The sequence below is a fragment of the Platichthys flesus genome, chromosome 8, assembly GCF_949316205.1.
Source record: "Platichthys flesus chromosome 8, fPlaFle2.1, whole genome shotgun sequence".
Taxonomy (NCBI): domain Eukaryota; kingdom Metazoa; phylum Chordata; class Actinopteri; order Pleuronectiformes; family Pleuronectidae; genus Platichthys; species Platichthys flesus.
In genome coordinates, this window is record NC_084952.1 from 18,821,072 (window position 1) to 18,843,731 (window position 22,660).

Here is a 22,660-nt window from a genome sequence, read left to right on the forward strand (position 1 = left end):
GGGCATGTGGTGGAAGGCTGTTGACGAACCCCACGGTCACACACGTCTTTGTCTGTTTCTGTCCCACTGAGGGCAATCAGTCTGAACACCAATATTTTTTATCAAAGCCTTGCCACAGTGCAGGGGAATTATTTTTAGATTGCCCTGATAAATGAGGGGTTTCATATATCTGGATGTGGTCGGGGGGAGGAAGAGTGAAATTTTACGAGAAAACAGAGAGAGAGATGGGGGAGGAAAAGAAAAAAACCTGGCAGTGCCACAAAAGCTTTTAAAACAACATGTGAAAAATCAGCAGTTCTTTAACAGTTAGCTTGTCATTTTTATTTGCCTCTTTAGATGGTGGCAGCGGTTGTCTTTCAGGCCGTGCCAGCTGGGATCGGCTGCTGGCTGGAAGGCTCAGGCCTGGCCCCCGTTAGCACTCTTATTATCATCACCACACACTGTAATTCACATGTCAATCACAGCTCGGAGCAGTGCAGGGCCGAGGAGAGCGGTGCTGGTTTAGAAGGGGCCGCGACTGGGGTGATGGGACGGGCGGGGCGGGGGCTGCACACTGAATACTTCCAGCAGGCCCTGGTCAGACCTTTCATTCCCCCCGTCTCGGCAGAATGGTCCTGGATCGGGGTGCGATTGGCTCGGTGGTGCTGGCGTGAGCTGAAGCAGGAGGCTGTGCCGGACTGGCTGCTGTAGGAATAGGGGTGACCTCTGAGGAGGGTTAAACTGTCAGAGTTTGGCTGGTGGGGCCTGGCTCGATCTGCCTCTAGCTGCGGTGGAACCAAGTGAAGAATGAGAATAGTGGGAATAATTTTAATCCATCTTTTTGAGCCAATAGTTGTTTAGACTGAATGACAGTGGGTCACACTGAATGAGCATTGATGGGCCCTGAATTAAAACACTGTGTATGCACTTGAATGTGAACTCTTAATGAAGAGATGTCCCTTTATTCCAGTTTGGTTTCCATTGTAACTCTTCTACACTGGAATAGAGCAGGCTGCACCAGAAAACTACTTTGTATAGTCACTAAGTCACAGCGGTTACTTTTTAAAATCTATTGTTTCAGTCTCTGTAAACTCAACGTCAACCCAACGATGTTTAATTGCTGCATGGATGGAATTTGTGGCGGAAAGTTGCAGAAGATATCATCTGACCTGGAGTCGATCTCTGGACCCGATACTCACGACGACCACTGGGTCATTTCACCCTGGAATGAGTCCTGATTGTACCCGTCCCCACTGAAGACAAAAGCCAGATGTTAGTGGAGGGGGGGGGGAGGGGGGGTTCAGCTTTGAATGCTGATATATGACTGGATTGGTGACGTGTACAAAATATCATTTTGCAAACGATCTACAAATTGAGACACTGGATAACATGCTTAAAGATTTTGAAGTCACATTTGATGATCCCTTAAATGGCTGATATTTCTCATCAAAATCCACAAATGATTCCCAGGGAAATTAGTGAAATGAAAGAATTGCCTCTCTCACAATTTTTAATAAAATGATGAAAACTTTAAAGAGATTTGCTCCAACACTGAATGAGTTTTAACTTGACTCATTTCGTGCCTCTAGTTTCATGGGAATTGTTCACTAGTTTTTGCATAATCCTGCTCACAAACACAAAAACGGACAGGGGTGAAATCACAACCACCCTGGCAGAAGTTATTACATGCTCTAACAAAAGATTGGAAGTCAAGTTTAATGCATTATTATTTGTAACAAAAAAGTGCAACAGACAACAAAATTTTGTTTAAATAGTGCATCACAATTCGGTAAATTTGTGCTTTGAAACTGGCTACTAACAGCTACCTATACTAAGAAGTTGTTTGGAGGATATAGTCAGGGAAACATGCAGCTCGTGGAAACCAACCTACAGTTAGTCCCTTTGGTATTCCTTCAAATTCTATCACCAGTGATCAACAGTGACACAGCACCTGTGGACTTGAGAATCCACAAACGTGTTAGCAGTTTGTGCCGCTGACCGAAACAAATCTTCAGAGGAGAAATCGTTTTACATATATTTGATCAGATCTGGATTGCCCTCACGTGTAAAGAAATGCATTTTCTCTTTCCTGACTTTACTCCCACCCTATGAGACTTTCTGCAGCCAAGCAGAGACACTATAATTTAAACGCTGCCGAAACGGGAACTCAAGACAACATGCTATTTCAATCAAAAGCCCAGTTCTTGCCCCATCATCCTGCCTGCCAAAGCATGGTGTAACTCACACACACATAAACACACACATGCAGAAAGCGCGCCTGCCAACGTGTGGTTTGCATTCACGGGGCCTTAATGCCTTGTGGTTAGTGCTCTATCAGGGCCATGAGAAATGATTTATTAGTGGCTCCCGCCTGTATTTATAGATAATGAGCCTCCGTCAGTGTTAATAAAGAGATCCATTCTCAGCGTGGAAACACAGCACCTCTTTAAAGGATTACGGTCGCTGCTAAACAATAGCTCTACCTCCAATGATAGCCCTGTAGTGTGTGTGTGTTCAGCTCTGCGTACGAGTGTGTCAAAATAGTCAAAATAGCGACCGGGGAAACAATACATATCGCCTTCTCACCACAGACTCATTCATTAAACATGCACATTTGTATTCACACAAAAGAACAATCCCATGGTTGTTGTATCCAGACTTTTCAGTCTTCTCCGCAGGCTCCGATCCATTTTTACCCTGGTGTTGGCGCTAACCTTCCCTCATTTGCTGCGCCTCAGATGTTGGAGGGAATCAAAACAGTGTGAATAAGTGTTTCCCTTGTAGGCCTTTTATTTAATCACTTTTATCTGTCTACATGTCAGTCTCTCCTGTGTGTGTGTGTGTGTGTGTGTGTGTGTGTGTGTGTGTGTGTGGTGATGATGGGGATGGAAGAAAGACAGGCAGACACATGAGCACTCTGGCAGTAAAGTGTGTTTGTGTGACATCATTCTGTCTCCCTCTGGTTCCAATCAGCCCATCCTCCTCTTTTAATGACACCTGATAGATTAATGACTGATAAAGTGTGTGTGTGTCTGTGTGTGTCTGTCTGCATGTGCATGTGTTTGGTAGGGGCCCACAGAGAGCCCGCAATCAGACAGCTCTCAAATTAGCGCTCCATAACTACATCCTGACCAGGGCTTTAGACTTCTGAAGCGCAGGAAAGGCCTTCCAGACAATCAGACACACACACACGCACACACACACACACACACACACACATACACACACACACACAGGCTATCACTTTCATCCTGAGTATATCACATCACATTCATCTTCTTTCTAGCATGGTGAACTTTGACATGGTAAGAAACACGGGTGGTGTTGGGGATGTCATCAATTTAAGCAGCTTACTCTTATATCCTCCCACCCCTCCTCTCCACACACAAACACACACACACACACACATACACACACACAAACACACACAGCAAGGGACAGTGAGAGAAAGAGAGAGAGAATTACGATACCTTAACACAATGATGCTGTTAGTTATGATGGGTTGTACGAAATCAAGCCTTACAAACGACCACACATTCACAGTGGCCATACACTTCCAATCAAACCCATTTTCTACAGGTTTTTCTTTGACTGACTACAGATCTCAGTTGAGATTATTCTTAAGTTGTAGCAGCAGTAGTAATATTAATGTTAAATTACATTAAATTCAACAAAGCAACACAACAGAAAAGCATGAAAAAAAAACCCTATATAAAGATTAAAATGAAAATAAAGCAGACAGAGAGAAAATAAGAAAAAAATGCAATTACAAAAAAGGAACGAAATAACAACAATTAATATAAAATTTAAAAGGGATTGAAACAAATAAACACAAAAATTAATAATCAATGATTGGAAAATACATTTTTTTTTGAAAAAAATATAATATATATAACATTTTCAATCAGGATTAAATTTTTGAGATTTTATAAAGTGTATCTATGTCTCTGAAATATCATATGTAAAGCATTTTTGTGTATTTCTTTAATAATGGTAATCAGCAACCAATACTATTTTCATTTTCCCCTCAGTGATATAAACCCATGGTCTGACGACAGCTTCTTCCTCTGACCTCTTCAGACCGCTAACACCTCATCACGGCCATTTTAGAGTCCAGGGACGAGTGCAGCCATAAGAGCTTCAGTCTGTCAGTCCTTTGCTGCACCCACTGAACAGTCCAATACACTGTTTATGAGCTATAAAGCCTTGAAACAACCTCTGTGTCATGAAAAATACAGACCAGTCCATCATCCCCCAGTGGAAAGGTGCTCATTGTGTGTGTGCGTGTGTGTATGTGTGCGTGTAGGTGTGTGTGTGTGTGTTTCTGCTCCTCCTGTGAACCTGACCGAGGTAACGTCAGTGAATCTGGAAGTGATTCGACCAGGCTATGATGCTATTGGCTACAATTCAGAAGAGGGTGTGTGTGTGTGTGTAAAGTCAACATGGCTGCAGTGCTGTGAAACAGTCTCAGGATGATGAGGTAATTTCCCCAGAGTTTAACCCTCAGGAACATAACAGACATCCGTCCATTTCCATCCCTCTGTCCTTCCCTGTACCCTTTCATCCTTTTTTCCTCCTATCTGATTCCTACCCTTTTTTTTTCTACCTGTGCCAGTTGCTTACCTTGAGTCGTCCTTCATCACATACATGTGTGACCCACCTCTCTCCTCCTTCCAGTCGTACCGTCTGTCCTCTCTTTCACTCCTGTGCTTCAAACATCCTTTCATTCCACAGACTCTTTTCATCACCTCTTGCATCAGACAGAGAGATGTAATGGACAGATAGGCAGCAACAGTGGGTCATAAGCTCAGATAAATAAAACAAATTCCATATAAATACAGTAATACAAAAGGTATCGTTTAGTGTGTTACATCACATTTTATTTTGTGTAAACGATTTGGTGGGAGCAACTGAGGGTGCTCAATTTCACTTTCTGTGTGGGACACATGAGAGAAGACATTTAAAAAAATGTACGTAATCAAGATTATCTTGTTATTGTACTTTGTTCACACTTAACCTAGATAGAATTTTATATTTGTATTTTTTAATTATTACTTTCGTACATCATTAAAGTCCAAACCGCACCGAACAAACAAACTCTATACTGCTAATATCTCTAAAGAATATCTCTTTCCTCCAACTTTCCAGAAATTAAGTGCAAATATCTAAACATTGCCATCTTGCACATTCGGTGCCAGAGTCGGGCCAGTATAAAGTGATTGGTGGGATGAAGCTCTAGTAGTAAGGTCCCAGCTACAGATTCGCTCGACCATTCTGTCAGAGTACAAATAGCTCCACAGATGAGATTTGGTATGTGCAGTGGGATGAGACTATATGGTACAATCACATTCCCTAAACCTAACCGCATAGAACAATGACAAATGTGTCTACACTTCCTCCCATTATCCTAAATTATCCCACATATGAAATCTGGCACCTTGCACATTAGGAGACAGTCTCTGCTGATTAGGGGATGGAGCCTCGGAAGCAAGGTCCTGTCGATACACATGCTCAACCAATCCTGAGTCAGTCTCCGTTGTCAATCATGATGTTTCCCCCTATTTCTATAATTGGTGGTTAGCTGCAGCACAGGTCAAAAACAGAGCCTCCTCCATGTTAATTGGTGGGACTTGGACCAAACTAAATAGTCAACATGTTGAATGACATTTTCTCAAAGATTGTTTCTGTCATTGCAGGTAGCTCTTATCACACTGGAAACAGGCTGTAATGTGATAATGATTGACGGCTGAGACTGACTCGTGATTCTAGCTTCATTTCTGGACACAGGGAGGAAGTGGCGACGCAGTGTTCCTCTTTATTTACAGTCTTACGGATGCAAAATACACACAGGCTGGCTGGAAACTATCCAGTTGGTTATGAAGACTTTCAGAAGGGCATTTCCGCCCAAACTGGTGCAACTTCATCCTGTTCTTTATTCTAACAGTACCCCACCACCCATCACTCCCTCCAACCTCCCAAGTCCCACCAGAGCTCAGCAAGAAATTATCACATTTCCCTGAGGGGAGCCAAGCAGAGAGGATGAGGAGCACAAGACAGGCAGAGAGGCAGACAGGCAGACAGGCAGTGCTATGGGAGAGCGAAGGTAGCTTTAGAAGCTGATACTCGCAGGAAAGACTCATTTGTCACCCTTGTCTCAAAGCCATCTGCGACTGCCAGGAGTGTGTGTGTGGGGCCGGGCGAGGATCCTGAGAGTGTGATGCACACTGATGTGGAAGGAGGCTTTGAAGCAGCATCACTTCTCTCCGCCACATGTCGACCCCCATGATCCGCTCTTTTGTTTCTCCATCTCCCGCTCTCTCGTTCTCTTTTTTCTCTCATTCTTTGACCACTAAGTGTTCTCCCACTCGAGGCACATGGTGATTATGGTGGGTCCACAAGACATGTCAGTGACGTTATGAGGCACTGAGCACTGTCTAACTTTATGGTTCAGCGCAGCTCTGCGGCCAGCTATTACCATAGCAGTTTGGGGTTCTCTGTGTGTGTGTGTTTGTGTGTGTGTGTGTGTGTGTGTGTGTACACTCTATGCATGGCTTTGGAGCAGCAAAAGGGACAAAGTCATTTGTCACTTGCGGCTTCACATGTCTGGTATTGAAATCGATGACAATTCTATGAGGGGTGTGTGTGTGTGTGTCTTCATAGTTGTTGGCCAGCAAGTGGGTGATGTCATGCATGTGAGCTTCTTTTTCTCACACTTTACTAAGCCAACTGTGCCCCTGCAGACTTTCACAGTTTGCTGACATTGCGGGGCAGGAGTGTGTGTTTGTGTATTCATGTGCATGTGTGTAAGCCTATGCATTTTTAATGGCTTTTATTGGAACGTTTGCTGCAGACCACAGGGAAACATTGGCATCCAGACTCCTCATTCTACATGCCTGCCATCCACCATTATGACGCCTGCTACCTCTGCGTGCCTGTGCACAATAACACGGGTGTCCATTTGTGTGTGTTTTGCTGCATTCAGTCTTGAGAGGCACAGAAACTCTACCTCACAGGCGTGTTCGAAAGTTTGAGATGTAAACTGGATAGACGGCGAGTTTAATCCGCCGTTAATCAGCTCCTCGGAAAACTCACCCAAGCATCAGACGCTGCAGATTGCTCTGTCTCTCCCAGTAACTCCCTCTCAGTGTTTTTTCCCAGTCATCACTTTACTCCCTCCCCTGAATCACCCCATTTTACCCCCACCTGCCTCGGCATTTCTTCCCCCAAAAATACCAAGTCTCCCCCCCCCCACACACACCCATCTTTTGTTGTGTGTGATGCTGAGAAGCCCTCAGGATTAAAATGTAAGTCTTTTGTTTATCATCTCAGCTATTACTGGTGATGCTGGTTCTCCCTTTCTCTTGCAGAATGTGCATGTGTGTGTGTGTGTGTGTGTGTATGTGTTTGTGTGTGTCCACGCGTGCATGTGTGGGCAAGCTCTCAGATCAAACGCAGCGTAAGACGAGCCCATAAACAAGCCTTCAGGACCACTTAGGATTTTCAGGGAGAGTCAGTGTTTGGGGGGGAGAGGGGGAGTGAGCTGCAGAAATCAGCTGCTCTGTTTATGTACCTTTCAGTGGTGATTACCGGTCCAATCTGTCTGTTTAACAGAGGAAATATCATAGCCTGGCAGAGTTTGTGTGTGTATGTTTGTGTGAGACTGCAGATGCAATATGGTACAGTTGCAGTGCAGAGGGCTGGAGGGATGCCCATGGAGTTGCGTGGAATTAGAGAGCCGGTGCTGCACAAGTGTTTATTTACACTTATGTACAAGCCTGAGTCGGGAGAGTGAAAGCAGAGGAAGCAGAGGACCACCACAGACCAGAGAGAGGGAGAGGGAGAGAGATGGATGGAGGGAGGGAGGATATGTGTCAGACTGGCTGTATTGCCTTGGCACCGTCCTGTGTTTCCACACGGTGCTGTGTGTGTGTGTGTGTGTGTGTGTGTGTGTAAGAGAGTGGGCAGACACACTGGCAGCCTGTAGGAGGGAATGTATTTACAGTCAGTTTAGTGGAATATTCACTCAGATGAATTGACTGATATATATATAAACATACTCCAAGTATTTTCACGACATTACAGTTGAGTCAGTGCGTGAGTGAATTATATTTTTCTCATGAGCTGTTCAGAATAGAACAGTGCAATAGGAAGTGTTTTCATCATGTCAGATGTGGGTAGTTGCCACCTGCCGCCACTAGATGGCTCCAAACAGACAGGATTTACCCTTAGGAGATTGTTGTGGTAAGAGAATAAATTATTTTAACGGCCATAGTTAGAGCAACAGCGATAATCAAATAAAAATAAATCAAATAAAATCATATCAATCAAACAAAAGCAGGACTGTATCTCTTGAGTTCAAAGCACATTGTGCAGCTTCCGTCCTGGGCGACATTTTTAATCCCCCTGCGTGCACCGGAAGCGCTGGATAAAGCCGAGGCTGCAAAGTGCGTCACATCGCGGATCTGCCGAGAAGCACCGACATCCCACCGCTGCACTCCGCTTCTCTGCCACAAGAAACCCACGTCCTCCTCCACCTCCAGCATGGTGAAGATTGCCTTTAACTCGGCCCTGGCGCAGAAGGCGCTGGGTAAAGAGGCGCCAGCCGCAGATAAGGTGAGTTAACGGGCTTTCAGAGTCTGGAGCCCCGGTGTCCGCTTCTCGCCCTTTCAGGCTGGTGTTAGCCAGGCCTGCCCCGGCCCGCACTGAGCACTTAGCTGCGACTTTGCTCATGCATGTTCTCACAGGGTCTGTTTGTGGGATCGTGCATGTTGCACATATGATATTTACATCGTCGCTGGGGTTTTATTTTCCTCCAAATGTTTTGAACCTGACGCAGCACCGCCCATCTCCTGCACAGCTGTTCTGCAGAGGCCCCACAGCAGCTGGATTATGTTGCTGAGGATCATATTCATTACATTACATTACATTCATTCTAAATAATAATTAGTGTATGCAATATTATATTCTGTCTGTGTTTATATGTGTGTGTGTGCCTGTGTGTGTGCAGGACCCTGAGCTGGCCTCTGCTCCTGTGGGCAACGCGGGCTCCACAGGTCGCTGTCTGCTCACTCTGCTGGGCATCGCCTTCATCCTCAGCGGGCTCATCGTGGGGGGGGCTTGCCTCTATCGATACTTTACTCCAAAGGTATGTGTGTGTGTGTTTCTGTTGTGTTCTTGTACAGCTTCTTTGTGAGGACCAGTTTGAGTCTACAACGAAGTGGGGACATTTTGGGAAAGTGAGGTCCTCACTTTGTGACCCCCCCTCTAATGGACTGTTGGGGTTAAGACTAGGTATTAGGGTTAGATTTAGGTTATGTGTTTGTGTTGTGGTTATGTGGGTGTGTTTGTGTTGTGGTTAGGTGGGTGTGTTTGTATTGTAGTTAGGTTAAGGGTAGGTATAAATTGGTTGTGTTAGGGATGTCCATAATGAATGGGGTTAGGGTTGATGGAAGTCAATCAATCAAATTTTATTTGTATAGCCCATATTCACAAATTACAATTCATCTCATAGGGCTTTAACAGGGTGTGACATCCTCTGTCCTTAACCCTCAGCAAGAGTAAGGAAAAACTACAAAAAAAACTTTTAACAGGGTAAAAATATGTAGAAACCTCAGAGAGAGCCACATGTGAGGGATCCCTCTCCCAGGACGGACAGAAGTGCAATAGATGCCACGTGCAGGACAACATCATCAATAATCAAAGTCTCTAGCAGCATTGATGAGGGTAGACATCCCGAAGGACAACCCCAACATGACATGCCAAGCAGTCCCGCTGCAAGCACAGTCCATGCTCAGCAACCATCTAGACCACGATCCACCATCCAGACCAGACGCCACTCCAGTCCTCAGTCACCGTCCATCGCCGCCCACCAGGAGGACCCATCACAAGCCACCACCGCGGTCCTGGTCCACCGCCCGTGCCCAATGCCAACGCGACACAGGGTCCGCCACCAGCACCACGATCAGCCCACATGACTCAGAATCCGCCACACTGGATCCAACACCGCGACCCCCGGTGCGCGATCCACAAACCGTAATCCATGGTGCGGCCACAGAGGCCCTGGATCTGCGGGTGATAAAGCAGAGGGATTCCGGGGAAGGGGGATAGGGATGGAGAAGAGGAAGGAGAAGCTGGAAAGAGAAGCTCCGTGTGTCATGTGTCATAAAATAGAACAAGTAACGTTCTGGCGCACTAATTAGCTCTAACTATAAGCTTTATCAAAAAGGAAGGTTTTGAGCCTACTTTTAAACGAACAGATGGTGACTGCCTCCCGAACTGAAAGTGGTAGATTATTCCACAGCCGAGGGGCTTGATGGCTAAAAGCTCTGGCTCCTACTCTACTTTTAGAGAATTTAGGGACGACAAGTAGGCTTGAATTCTGGGAGCGGAGTGCTCTAGTGGGTTTATAAGGTATTAACAGCTCTTTAAGGTATAAAGGCGCTATATTATTAAGGGCCTTGAAGGTGAGGAGGAGAATTTTAAATTCTATTCTAGATTTAACTGGAAGCCAGTGTAGCGATGCTAATATTGGAGAAATGTGCTCTCTTCTCTTTGTTCTCGTCAGGACACGTGCTGCGGCATTTTGGACAAGCTGTAGAGTCTTTAACGACTTCCTGCTGGAGCCTGATAATAATGAATTACAATAGTCCAGTCTCGATTTAACAAAGGCGTGGACTAGTTTTTCTGCATCTTTTTGTGAAAGGACATGTCTAATTTTTGAAATATTACGCAAGTGGAAAAAAGCGGTCCTAGAAATTTGTTTTAAGTGACTATTAAAGGATAAATCAGGATCGAAGATCACTCCCAAGTTCCTGACTGTTTCATTGGAAGCAAGGGCAATGTCGTCTAGCGCAGCTATATCATTAGATAATGCATCTCTAAGGTGTTTGGGGCCAAGTATTATAACCTCTGTTTTGTCTGAGTTTAATAAGAGAAAATTGCGGGTCATCCAGGTTTTTATGTCCTTGAGACATGTTTGAAGTTTAGTTAATTGATTACTTTGTTCAGGTTTTATTGACAAATATAACTGGGTGTCATCCGCATAGCAGTGGAAATTTACCGAGTGTGTCCTGATAATGTTTCCTAGTGGAAGCATATATAATCAGAATAAAATTGGGCCGAGCACAGAGCCCTGTGGAACACCATGATTAACTTTGGTGCGCACAGATGACTCATCATTAATTTGCACAAATTGGGAGCGATCAGAAAAATACGATTTAAACCAGTTAAGGGCGGTTCCATTAATGTTAATTAACTGTTTTAGTCTTTGTAATAAAATTTGATGGTCAATTGTGTCGAATGCTGCACTGAGATCTAACAGAACGAGGACAGACACAAGTCCCTGATCTGAGGCTATTAAAAGGTCATTAGTGACTTTTGCCAAGGCTGTCTCTGTACTGGGATTGGCTCTAAACCCCGATTGAAAGTCTTCATATATATTATTTTCCTGGAGAAACTCACACAGCTGATTGGCTACCACTTTTTCTAAGATTTTAGAAATGAAGGGGAGGTTAGATATTGGTCTGTAATTGGCTAAAACCTTTGGGTCTAGGGTGGGTTTATGCAGTTTATGAAGTAAATGCAAATTCCTAGTAAGGATAGCTGTGCAAAAATGTGTGTTTGTGCAAATGTTTTAATCTTACTGTTTCTAGTTATATCATTAAAGTCATTAATAGGGGTTTCTATGTTATTTTATTGTTAAAGATGCCTTAGGAAAACATGAAATAACTATTTTTTGTTTTTATTTGTCCCGTATGAACTTTGTCAAACTGCCACACCTCATTTGCTAAAGTGAATGCATGTGATGCAAAATACTGATGACACAATCAAAAATGTTTTATTGAAATTGCATAATGTCTTGCATGTTTTAATCTGCACTTAAGCAAGGACTGGGCAAAACAAGAATTACAATAATTATCACAATATTATTTATTATCAATAGCTATATAACAATAGATCAGTCAATATGCAGCACCCCAGATTTGTCTTATATCTGCATCTTTACATTTTGCAGACATTTCATTCCAGTATCAGTTGAATTTTGGAGAAATGTTGTCAGTAGTTTGTAGTTTTAACACATGGCTTTAAAAAGAAAAACCAAAGAAACTGGTAATCTTGCTGGGGTCTCTTAGTGTTTTTTCCAGAGCTATATATCCATACATTACGGTGCAAACACAATGAGGAGGTATGATAACACAGAATTATTTGTATACTAATAAGTTTGTTTATCGAGTCTGTAGAAGAAGAAGGATTTAACACCACATTCTTCATTCTGAAGCAAAAAGTCTTTACACTTAGAAACATTTATAGATAATTACTAGTATGAAAATCTCCATCTTGAAAAATGATTGTTGGCCATATCACTCAGCCCTAAGTTCAGCCAGCATCAGATGACTTGAGATACGTTCATGTTTTATACATGTTTTATACACTGTTGCTGTGTAATAAAGAGAAAATGCCAAAAACATATTCTTTAGAAGGTTGTTGGTGCGTTGACTAGAGACAAGGGCAGTAGGAGCGTGGGGGAAGTGTTATTTGGGTTTGGGTAGAATTATTGTGACTGCTGAGGAGACGCTGAGGCCTTGGTGGGAAACCAGAGTGCTGACTCTCGCCTGCTTCAGTCTTCATGGGAAAGTGCAGACTTCACCTATTTGAATTCTGCTGTGTTGTCAGTGGGGAGGGTCCCTCAGTGAGAGTAGCTCCACTGTGGCCACAGGGATTTTCCTCTTATTCAAAATGAAGCAAGTTCTAAAGCATCTCATTAAACTATTCATACAATGTTTAAACACCTTTTTAGTTTCAATGGAATTCAACGTTGTGTAGGAGAGTAATCTTCTTTATTTATTCTGATATTTAACATTTTACAAGCTTCTTACTTTCGTCTTCCTAAATTCATAATGTTGTTGTTAAATTAAAGCAACAGTTTCCCAAAAGCACATTTTTCCCCCTCATGTAAACTGTAAAATTGTTAATAGACAAATTTGGTCATAAAATAATATTTACGTGCATTCTTGCAAAATATACACAATCACAAACAAATATATTAAAGAACTTTGCAAACAAATTCAGTTTTGAGTCTATTATCCAACCTCTTGTGTCTGATAATCCTGTTCTCAGCTCTAAGCTTTATTAGACCAACTCAAAAAACTGTTGCCACTCCTGCCCTAACTCCACTTTAACAGGCCAAAACCAAATTTAGCATGTGCTTTGGCGCCCCCTGGCAGCCAAAAGTTGCTAAAGTATGTTATTCTTTCGAAGTAAGGCTGCTGTTGTTTGTTAAACCTGAGACACTGGCTGTACAAACAGGCAGACGTGGCAGAGAACCCTCTGGTTGTTTAGATCTGTGTATTTGTGTTAAATTGGGACGTTATAACAAGTGTGTGATGCTACATTGAGGAAAGTGTGAGCATTAAAAGACATACATTTATAAATTGAATAACTAAATAACACTTTGATGGGGATTAGGCTTTGATTGGTTTATTAATTTGTCTCCGTTAGAGGTTATATCACGGCGCCATGCAGTTCAATGACGTGTCCGGTGGACCTAGAGAAGAGAACCAGCCCTACTACCTGCCCCGGGTCGAGGAGGAGGTGGAAATCTCTGACAACATGGCCGTCATCAGCGTCCCCCCTCCCCGCTTCAGATCTGGAGACCCTGCATACATCCTCCACGACTTCAACAGGGTGAGGACGAGGATAAGAACCACACGGACAACCCCACACACAGTATTTCAGATGAATCAACCAGCTTGGTAGATGGTTTAAATTCCCTCTGTGTGTCTGAGTAGAAGCTGACAGCCTATCTGGACCTGACTCTGCGGACCTGCTTTGTGATCCCTCTGAACACCTCAGTGGTGCTGCCCCCTCAGGACCTCATTGACCTCTTCTCACAGCTGATGGTGAGTACTAGTGATCACCTTGTGCTCCGAGGACGAAGCTGCCAAAGTAATATTATAATAAAAACAACTTTATTCATATTGCCCCTTTCAAAACAGCCAAAAACACCAAATAGCAAAACACATTCAAGTAAAACCCATTCAGTAAAAGTACACTATGAAAGATAGCTAACTTGGTTTATAGTAGTACAACTATAGTAAATTGGTTCTCTCATTGAAACTTGTGCATAGGCTCCAATATTAAGGACTAAATATGATCTGGGGATATCCAGGGATTTGCAATAACTTTTAATGCAATATCCAACATGTCTGCAATTTGTCAAGTTAACAATTCCAGCACACACATCTTCGCCTATTCCAGATCTTCAGTTACTCATTGTGAATCAGACTAGTGATCACAACCAGGTATTGATTCTGGCATGTTTTGTTCCCCTTTTCATTGTCTTTAGATAACTGATAAATTCAACCGAAAAAGGCCTTGAATGCATTTTTTTTTGCATAACCCAAGTTTCCTTTGTTAGATCAAAGAGAAAAGCTGTGTCGCAACTTCAAACTACACATTAATATACACTTAATGATATTAAGATATACACCACCACCCACAGATTGTATACTACAATGTCATAGGATAATGCGTGCCCACATAAATCCACTGTATTTATTCATATGTCTGCTATCCACATTTCGATAATTAATTAGTTATGTTACTAAAATTGTGGCAATCCATCCAATAGTTTTCATGATGTATTACTTAAACCAAAAACACTGGCATCCTTAGAGCCGCGCTGCTAGAAGAGCTATAAATGGTCAAATCTTTATCATAAATAAAGTATTTTCCTCACATTAATAAGTTGTATTGAAATTAATTTTTACCTGTGAAATCAAAGTGCTGTGTTACCCCAGTTAAATGTTTTTCCACGGGCACTATCAGGTTCCTATAGAAAAAAATGTTCCACTTTAGATAGATGGAAAGTTTTTAAAGCAGTCATTTCAAATATGGTGAGATTTCCACCATGTCATGTTATAGAGCAGTTGGCTATTGGTTGATGGTTGTGCAACTTGTGACTTTCACTATCTGATGGGTTTGAAAATGTAGAAGCTTGAGGATGATTCATTTATTACACAGAGTCCCTCCCACTCGTAGTTGTCACACTCCTTCCCACTGCTGTTCTTCTTCCTTCTTCTATAAAAGTAGTTTAAACATTTTTTTGTAATTCCTCCATGCTCCGTTTCTTTGTGTCCCAGTCTGGCTCCTACCGCAGCTACCTGGTGCACGAGGACCTGGTGGTGACAGAGCGTATTGAGGACATCAAACCTCTAGGCTTCTACATCCGCCGGCTGTGTGACGGAAAGGAGACGTACAGGATGCAGCGTCGCTCCAGCCTGCCAGGTACAGTGTAGTGCAAAGCCAGAACGGACAGACCCTGTCATGTTTTTTAACCTCTGTTCTCATTAGAAAATAATCAGCATGTACTGCATATTTATATTGTTCTAAAGAGCATTTAAACATTTTTGATATATGAGGAAACAGGCAGTTGATTGACTGTGTGCCGACATTGAAAACATCAAAATAAAATCCATTGTTTACAGGGTTGCAAACTGTCTGTGTCATCTAGCGAGAGATCCATAAAGATGGATGACATGACTGGTTCCCTAAGTGAAGCCTAGGTGTACTTCACAGGCTAGCTTCAATATAGGTCTCAAACCCTCCCTCCACCATGTTGGTGGATGGGATATGGGCCAAACTAAAAAGTACATGTTCAAAAAAATCGTTTCAGCCGTTTGAGATTGTTCTTATCACCTGTATGTTTGTTCATGTGTTCATTTCTCCGTCAGTTTTGTTTTAATTAATTGTTTGATGCTATTAAAACTGGGGTGAAGCATCATTATTGACGACTAAGACAACTGAATCATGATTGGCTTCAAATGTACAAGGTGGCAGGGTTTGAATTCAGGTAATTTGGCCTTCATTTCTGTGAATTGGGAGTAAGTTGTGTCGTCCATCTTTGTATACAGACCCTTTTTTTCGTCAAATTAACAAAGCCCACAACACTTATATTGGATCTGCAGTTATTGCAGAAAATGAAATTAAACTTAAATGAGCTATTTTCGGTAATAGCAGTTCTGATCAAATTTGAAGACAAGTCAAACTCAAACATCAAGGCCACGTGGCTGTTGTGGTTCCTAATAAAATCATGAATTTCAGTCCATGTGTTTTTAAAGGGGTGTAACCATTGATCTGGTAGATAGATAGATAGATAGATAGATGGATACTTTATTAATCCCGAGGGAAATTCAGACAATTGGAACAATATATTGATTCAATTTGCAATGATATAATGTATTAATGCAAAAGTGAAATATTTCTAGGACCCCCGCTACAGGCTGGTGCACACTTCTTTGCCTTGACAAACCGATTTTGTGACATCGACAGTGAATCAGTATCATTTCATATTGTGATGAAGCTGCAGATTTTTATGCCCTTTGTGTTTAAAAACTTACCAAACACACAGCGACTTGACTATTCATCCCTAATGTTTGTTTGTCTCTGCGTCCGTCAGGTGGAGGTATCCAGAAGCGCTCTGCAGACGACTGTTTCACCATCCACCACTTTGAGAACAAGTTTGTGACGGAGACCCGGATCTGCAAGGCCTGATGGGAAAGCCTGAGCGTATACGTCAGAGAGAGAAAGAAAGAAAGAAAGAAAGAGAGTGACAAAGAGAGTGCCAGAGAGAGAGAAGCCAGAGTGCCAGAGAGAGAGAGATGATGGGAGTGTAAACAGGAGGGTACAACTTTGAGTAGAAGTAGAAAGTTACTTTTGTGTAAAACACTAAATCCAATTTTTGCCTCCCCTGCTTTAACCACAGTGATAAGTGAATTTAAGTTACAGCATTATAGCCTTACCCCCTCAGCTCCTCCTGCTCCTCCTCTGCTATTCTCCCCTGAACCTACATAGGTCATACACCTTTTACTCAAGTGTTAACTAGTCTTGTACTGATAACCTGCGTCAGCCTGCTAACTAAGAATATAACTAAGTTTCATTTATGTTTTTATGTTTTTTGTTCTGTTGCCGTTGCTTTCTGCAGACTAATCTTATCGTTGTTACTGACGTGTTACAACATCTCGTCGCCTCCGGACGAGGGTCATTCTGCAGAATTATCTAGATATTAGGGGAAGCTATCTGTCTCAGCCGTGTCTGTGTGTCAGCCCACTCCTCCTGGGGTTTATAGAGATACACTACGTGTTATAGTGTGATACAGCACAAGTCACCCTGCGGAGGTATGCTACAGTTCAGCACATGTCTTTGTCATTGTTTTCTTATGGATGGTACCAGAGGTGCACAAGCCCCGAGCTCTCAGCCTGCACTTTGTAGATATTTCTGAGAGTAACCCAGAAGCCTCGGCTGTCCCTGATGTGTCATGATTTCATGTAACCCTGACGGTAAACAGTTAAACACCCTATATGAACAGTGTATGTGATTGTGTATAAACCTCATCTGTGACAGTAAACTTGAAGGATGGTTGATGAAAGTATAAGCTAACGGGAAATTTGACTCTAGTTTGAAATTTTTTATTTAAAAGTTCTTATGTCCCATATCATGGGATTGTCTTTACTGAGACAGTGAGAAATCGATTATTGTAGGTTGAGCATCTCTTTTTTAACAACACTATATATTTAAAAATGTTACTACAGTAACAATTATCTGCACAAATGTGTTGGTTTGATGTTGAAAGTCATAAAGAAAAAACTTGTATGAAAAATTGGCTTTTTTGGCAAATAAAGTCAGTTTCCCACACAATGTCTGCACAGAGAGACAATCGGACAGGAAGTGTGCTTGTAAAACTGTTTCTGTCTCCGCTTTTTAACTGAAAACTAGAAGAATAGATCAAAAAAACAATGTTGTGTACAGCTACTGAACTGAACTTCACTTTGTTGTTGAATAAAGTTACATTTCTTTACCTACTGAACATTTTGGCAGTTTGATTTTTTATTATAGATCCAATGAAAGCCCGCAGTCACATTTTTATGATCCTATGCAAACTAGCCTTAGAGCTGTATTAGAGGTTTTGCAGGTATCTTGGTTAGAGATGTTTGCACTGATGAAAATTCAAATTAGAAAAAGCAGACACGTTTTATTGAAAAATAAATAGAAATACAAATTCACATTTAAAGTTATTTCTCCCATATTTTCTCTTACTGGTATGCCTGTTAAGTTATATCGCCATAGTTTGCTGGAGTGAACAGGATTAATGTCAATGTTTTATGGTTGAGATTTATTGATCCTTCAATATGACTGCAGTCTAGTTGTCCTCTGCCTTCTCTTGTCCTGTGATGCAGGACAGTTTCCTTCTGACAGTCCTGCCCTCCGGAATCTCTGGTTTGCTCAGTCGCCTCCTGAATTCATCTGTGGTGAAATAGTACATGATCGGGTCCAGGCTGCAGTTCACACTGGCCAGACAGAGTGTGATGGGGTGGCACAGCAGAATCTGGTTCCTGAGGGCACAGTTGCTGAGAGCGTTGGCTTTGGCCAAGAAATCCAGGGGCATGGTCACATGGTAAGGAGCGAAGCACACCAAAAAGACTGCAGCACAGCTCAGCACCATCCTCAACGCCCTCCGCTTCTCTCCTTGGTCAGGAATCGCCCCATCTCTCACCTCCCGAAGGCTGCCCGCAGTCAGACAGGCACAGGCCAACACCAGGATGAGGGGGATGATGAAGCCCACCATCTCCGCTAGGATCAGGAGACTCAAGGCTACTGGACCACTGACGGGCCGTAGGGGCAGCTCTGAGAAACACACCGGTGTGGCGTTGAAAGCAGCTGAGGCAAGGAGCTGATCACTTGAGTTGATGTACTGGGCAGCAACAGGGTTCCTCAGCAGAGGAAACGGCAGACAGCCCAGACAGACGAACAGCCAGCCAAAGCCACAGATACACATGTCCCCCTTCCGCCTGGATGAGCTGTACCTCAACGGATGCATGATGAGCTGGCAGCGACGCACGCTGACCCACACTAAGAAGTAGATGGATGCGTACATGTTGACGTACTTGAGATAGAAGCAGATCATACAGAGGACATTTCCAAAGGGCCAGGTGTTGTTCAAGTAGTAGTAAATCCGCAGAGGCAGAGAGAGCACCTGAGGAGAAAACAAAGTGCAAAGTTGTGGTAGAGGGTGAAAATGATTTTACTCTATAACCCCATCTGAGGTGGACTTACACCCGCACCTGTCCTACCTGACTGTTCACACAAGGAGAGTGATGATAGGTCAAGGTTCAGGAAGAGGACAGGGAACCCTATGTCAGAGGCAGGTAAGGTCCCTAGTATTGCAGATCTCTAACCATAAGAGTGGGACATTTCTAGGCATTTTGCCTCAATGATAAGTGCATGGAAGTGTACGGCTCATTCTGAGTGGTCGGGACATTTCTAGGCATTTTTGCTGTAATGATAAGTGCCTAGAAGGGTCCGGCTCATTCTGATTGGTCGGGACATTTCTAGAAATTTTGCTAATATGATAAGTGCCTAGAAGTGTCCGGCTCATTCTGATTGGACGGGACATTTCTAAGCATTTTGCTACTATGATAAGTGGCGTTGCTTTGCCCAACTCAGGTGGGAAAATGTTCTGAGTGTATGACAAGTTGAAAAGTGTCCAAACTCATACACATGTCACAAGTACTGTCTTTATTATCTGATTTAAACTTGTTGAATAAAATAAAAAGGAAATATAATTTCAAGACAGGCTCATTTTCACCTCTAACCGCCAACGACTGTAGATGAGTAAATATCTGTAAGACATGGAGTTCTCTTTACCTGCAGCAGGTCGGCCACAGCCAGGTTCATCATGAACACCACAGCCTTTTTGGTTTCTCTGATGTAGACACCGAACACCCAGAGCGCCAGCACGTTACCTAGCAGGCCAGGTGCTAGGATCACACTGTACACCACTGCATATATGTTGCGCTGGTACCTGCGCATATCCTCAGTGGTGTTACAGCTTTGGTTAATAAAGTCCATCTTAAGCCGAGGGCTGTTTTCTGTTGAGCTGCCTTGTCAACCAGCAGGGAGCTTGTATCAGGAAAGCTGTGTGTAGTCTTGTGATGGGCTTGTTTGAATATCCATGCTGTCCACAGTGACGAGGAGGAGTCGCCACTATTGTCCTGTTGTCTGCAGCGTCCCAGAGAAATTGTATTTTTTACCAAAGCTGAACTTTATTGTATGTCGTGCACTGATCAACTGGTGGTCCAGATCACTCAGACAATGGCGTCCTGGTAGAGGAGAGAAAATTCAAAGACGAGTCAAGAGAAGAGTTAAATAAAGGACATTTCTAGCAAAACAACAGTGTCCAAAAGCCACAAAGTGAAAATGAACCGTCGGTGCCTGTCCGAATGTTGACTGTCATCTCACATCAACAAATTTAGTGTTGAAGTTGAGGTCTATGATGCCTGTCCTATTTGACCACCTGCATGCTGGGATATGCAAAACTGCATATTGCACGACAGTCATCAGATACTGATAAAGAACCTTTACAAGACAACACATAATAACACTCTGAACAATACTCACTGACGCACAAACAAACGCAAGCACGTATGCAAACCCACTCACATTTGGCAGTTATTTCCTTTGATGCTGCACCACACGCGTACACGATGCAAATTATTGCTGCAGCATTGAGATCAAAAATGCAGACCCACAGAGAAGTTGATGTTTCAGCTTCGCCCCTGTAGTTCAGCATGAAATTAATTATACAATTTGCAATGTTTGCAAATCAGAATTAGAATGTGGTTAACAATGTGAGTTCCACGTGTCTCCTCAGTATATAACCCGACTGTGTTAACTAATCATGGAGCAAAGGGAATTGTTTTGTTTTCATTGTTTTGCTCTTTAATTCACACACTGGATTTCTTCAGATGAGACAAATTTTTATGTTACTTTCATTTTTATGGGGAGATTTTTTGAGTTGATGTTCCGATGTGAGGTGTCGTTCACGCGAATTTAACACTTTGGAAACTTATTCTGCATGCGGTCACTATACACAAAAGTTAGCGTTACCTGATGGTGGTCTACACAGTGTTTGCATGGTATGACTTGGAATAAATGTGTGATAAGGCAAAAGAAGTATCAACTAGAGTAGAGCAGCAAAAATATTATTTCTGTCAGTGTTTTCCACATCAACAAGCAGAGGAAATCTGGATAAGTAAAGAGGGGATTTCGTCCAGTTTGTATGAAGAAATATCTCATAACTCCTCCACATCACTCTTAGCCTCATTCACCTTTGACCTTGGTGTACTCTCTTGAGTGATTATTCTCGCATTATGCTCACTTTAGCATGTACTGTGTTTTTCTGTCCATGTGATCTCAAGGGACTAGTTTGCTCCTTGGGGCTGGTGTCATTGGACAGTGGGTCAGTGACTGAAGCGTTATGAAATGTGTGTTTCAGGGAGAGTCGCAGCTCTGCCTTAGGATTCAGCAGTGAAAGTCCTAAGTCTAAGATCTTCTTGATGGAAAGATATTATTTTATCGGCTGTGACTCATCTCTCTGTGGGCTGTTGGTGCGTTGCAGTGTTTCCATACAGACACTACATCTGGCCTCATGTATCAGCTCCCAGGTCTGTACATGTGATGCTGCAACACCCACAACCTGCCCATGATCATCCTCTATCACAGATACCACATACTGTAACTTTATATTAACACACAGAGAGCAGGACAGACACACACACACTCTCTCCTTCTCTCTACCTCAATCTCTGTCTCTCTCTTTCTCTCTCTGTCACACACACACACAAATACACTCTCCCTCTCTCACACAGACACTCACACATATACTCTTCTCCCTCCCTCTCTCCCTCTCTCTCTTTATGTCTCACACAAACACATATACTCACACATTCACTCTCTCTCTCTCTCACACAGACACACACTCACACATACACTCTTTCTCCCTCCCTCTCTCTCTGTCACAACACATACACACACACACACACACTCTCTCTCTCACACACTTAAACACACACACACACAGACACACACACTCTTTCTCCCTCTCTCTCTCTCACTCTCTCTCTCACTCTTTCTCTCCCACACACACAGTCACACACCCACACACACTCAACATTACAGACATTCCACACGTTGGAGAAACACATGAGATCCCCCATGAGGCATGACTCCACACTGAAAGCATCCAGCCTCTCAAACTGTAGCTCACACTCACTCTGCTTTTCTTGTTCCCACAGAATTCATAAGATGGACAGAATCTCACCTCCGTCTTCCAACTTGAAGCCACATCGCGTCAGAAAGCAGCACGGTGAAGCATCAGGCAACACATACCCTCCATCCCCTCCCTCTTCCCCCCTCTAACACATCATCTGTCCTTCTTCGTTAATCACAGCTTCTTCTGTCTGTTTCTCATATGATATGATTTCCTGAGTTTATAAAAACTTGGTTTCTCTCAACGGCTCTATCTGCTGCTCTCTCTATCTCCCTCTCTCTCTCTCTCTCTCTGTGCCTGCTGAACTGGGGGTTTGAGCACACACAGGGCTTCCTGTGAGTGTAGGGGTGTGGTTTACCATAATGTTTCACACTAGAACTTCTGCTATTATGCTCATCATCGCTTGTTTTTCTTCTGATATGCTCTTGCAATGTTCCAGTAATGATAAATCTAAATAAACAGAAACGTTTCGTAGCTTTTTTCTTCTTCGTATGGTTTCTTTCTTCCACATATTTCACAAAATGATATTTCCAGTGATAAACGGCAGATACAATTTTATGCAGTGCTGGAGTATGA

General features: G+C 42.9%; 3 protein-coding genes across 3 annotated transcripts; 1 reads left to right on the top strand and 2 right to left on the bottom strand.

The window, feature by feature from the left end:
• Positions 1-8,402: 8,402 nt before the first annotated feature.
• On the top strand, positions 8,403-17,842 carry LOC133958610 (integral membrane protein 2A-like). Its single transcript, XM_062393506.1, has 6 exons — positions 8,403-8,592; positions 8,987-9,124; positions 13,477-13,662; positions 13,767-13,877; positions 15,120-15,264; positions 16,436-17,842. The coding sequence occupies exons 1-6, from the start codon at positions 8,521-8,523 to the stop codon at positions 16,528-16,530; spliced, it is 747 nt and encodes a 248-aa protein (XP_062249490.1). The 5' UTR covers positions 8,403-8,520; the 3' UTR covers positions 16,531-17,842.
• LOC133958609 (uncharacterized) lies at positions 9,438-11,530 on the bottom strand. Its single transcript, XM_062393505.1, has 2 exons — positions 10,222-11,530; positions 9,438-10,044 (listed from the first exon to the last, which is right to left on the bottom strand). The coding sequence occupies exons 1-2, from the start codon at positions 11,072-11,074 to the stop codon at positions 9,941-9,943; spliced, it is 957 nt and encodes a 318-aa protein (XP_062249489.1). The 5' UTR covers positions 11,075-11,530; the 3' UTR covers positions 9,438-9,940.
• Positions 17,538-22,451, bottom strand: gpr174 (G protein-coupled receptor 174). The gene is made up of 3 exons (XM_062393504.1): positions 22,136-22,451; positions 19,681-20,135; positions 17,538-19,009 (listed from the first exon to the last, which is right to left on the bottom strand). Exons 2-3 carry the CDS (start codon positions 19,882-19,884, stop codon positions 18,176-18,178), a joined length of 1,038 nt encoding a protein of 345 aa, XP_062249488.1. The 5' UTR covers positions 19,885-20,135; positions 22,136-22,451; the 3' UTR covers positions 17,538-18,175.
• Positions 22,452-22,660: the final 209 nt, after the last annotated feature.

Coding starts and splice junctions, on each gene's coding strand:
- LOC133958610 (XM_062393506.1), top strand. CDS start 8,521: ATGGTGAAGATTGCCTTTAACTCGGCCCTGGCGCAGAAGGCGCTGGGT. Junction 9,125..13,476: donor ATCGATACTTTACTCCAAAG/GTATGTGTGTGT, acceptor TGTCTCCGTTAG/AGGTTATATCACGGCGCCAT. Junction 13,878..15,119: donor ACCTCTTCTCACAGCTGATG/GTGAGTACTAGT, acceptor TTTGTGTCCCAG/TCTGGCTCCTACCGCAGCTA.
- LOC133958609 (XM_062393505.1), bottom strand. CDS start 11,074: ATGCTTCCACTAGGAAACATTATCAGGACACACTCGGTAAATTTCCAC. Junction 10,045..10,221: donor CACCATCTGTTCGTTTAAAA/GTAGGCTCAAAA, acceptor TATCACCCGCAG/ATCCAGGGCCTCTGTGGCCG.
- gpr174 (XM_062393504.1), bottom strand. CDS start 19,884: ATGGACTTTATTAACCAAAGCTGTAACACCACTGAGGATATGCGCAGG. Junction 19,010..19,680: donor CTGTGGCCGACCTGCTGCAG/GTAAAGAGAACT, acceptor TTTTCTCCTCAG/GTGCTCTCTCTGCCTCTGCG.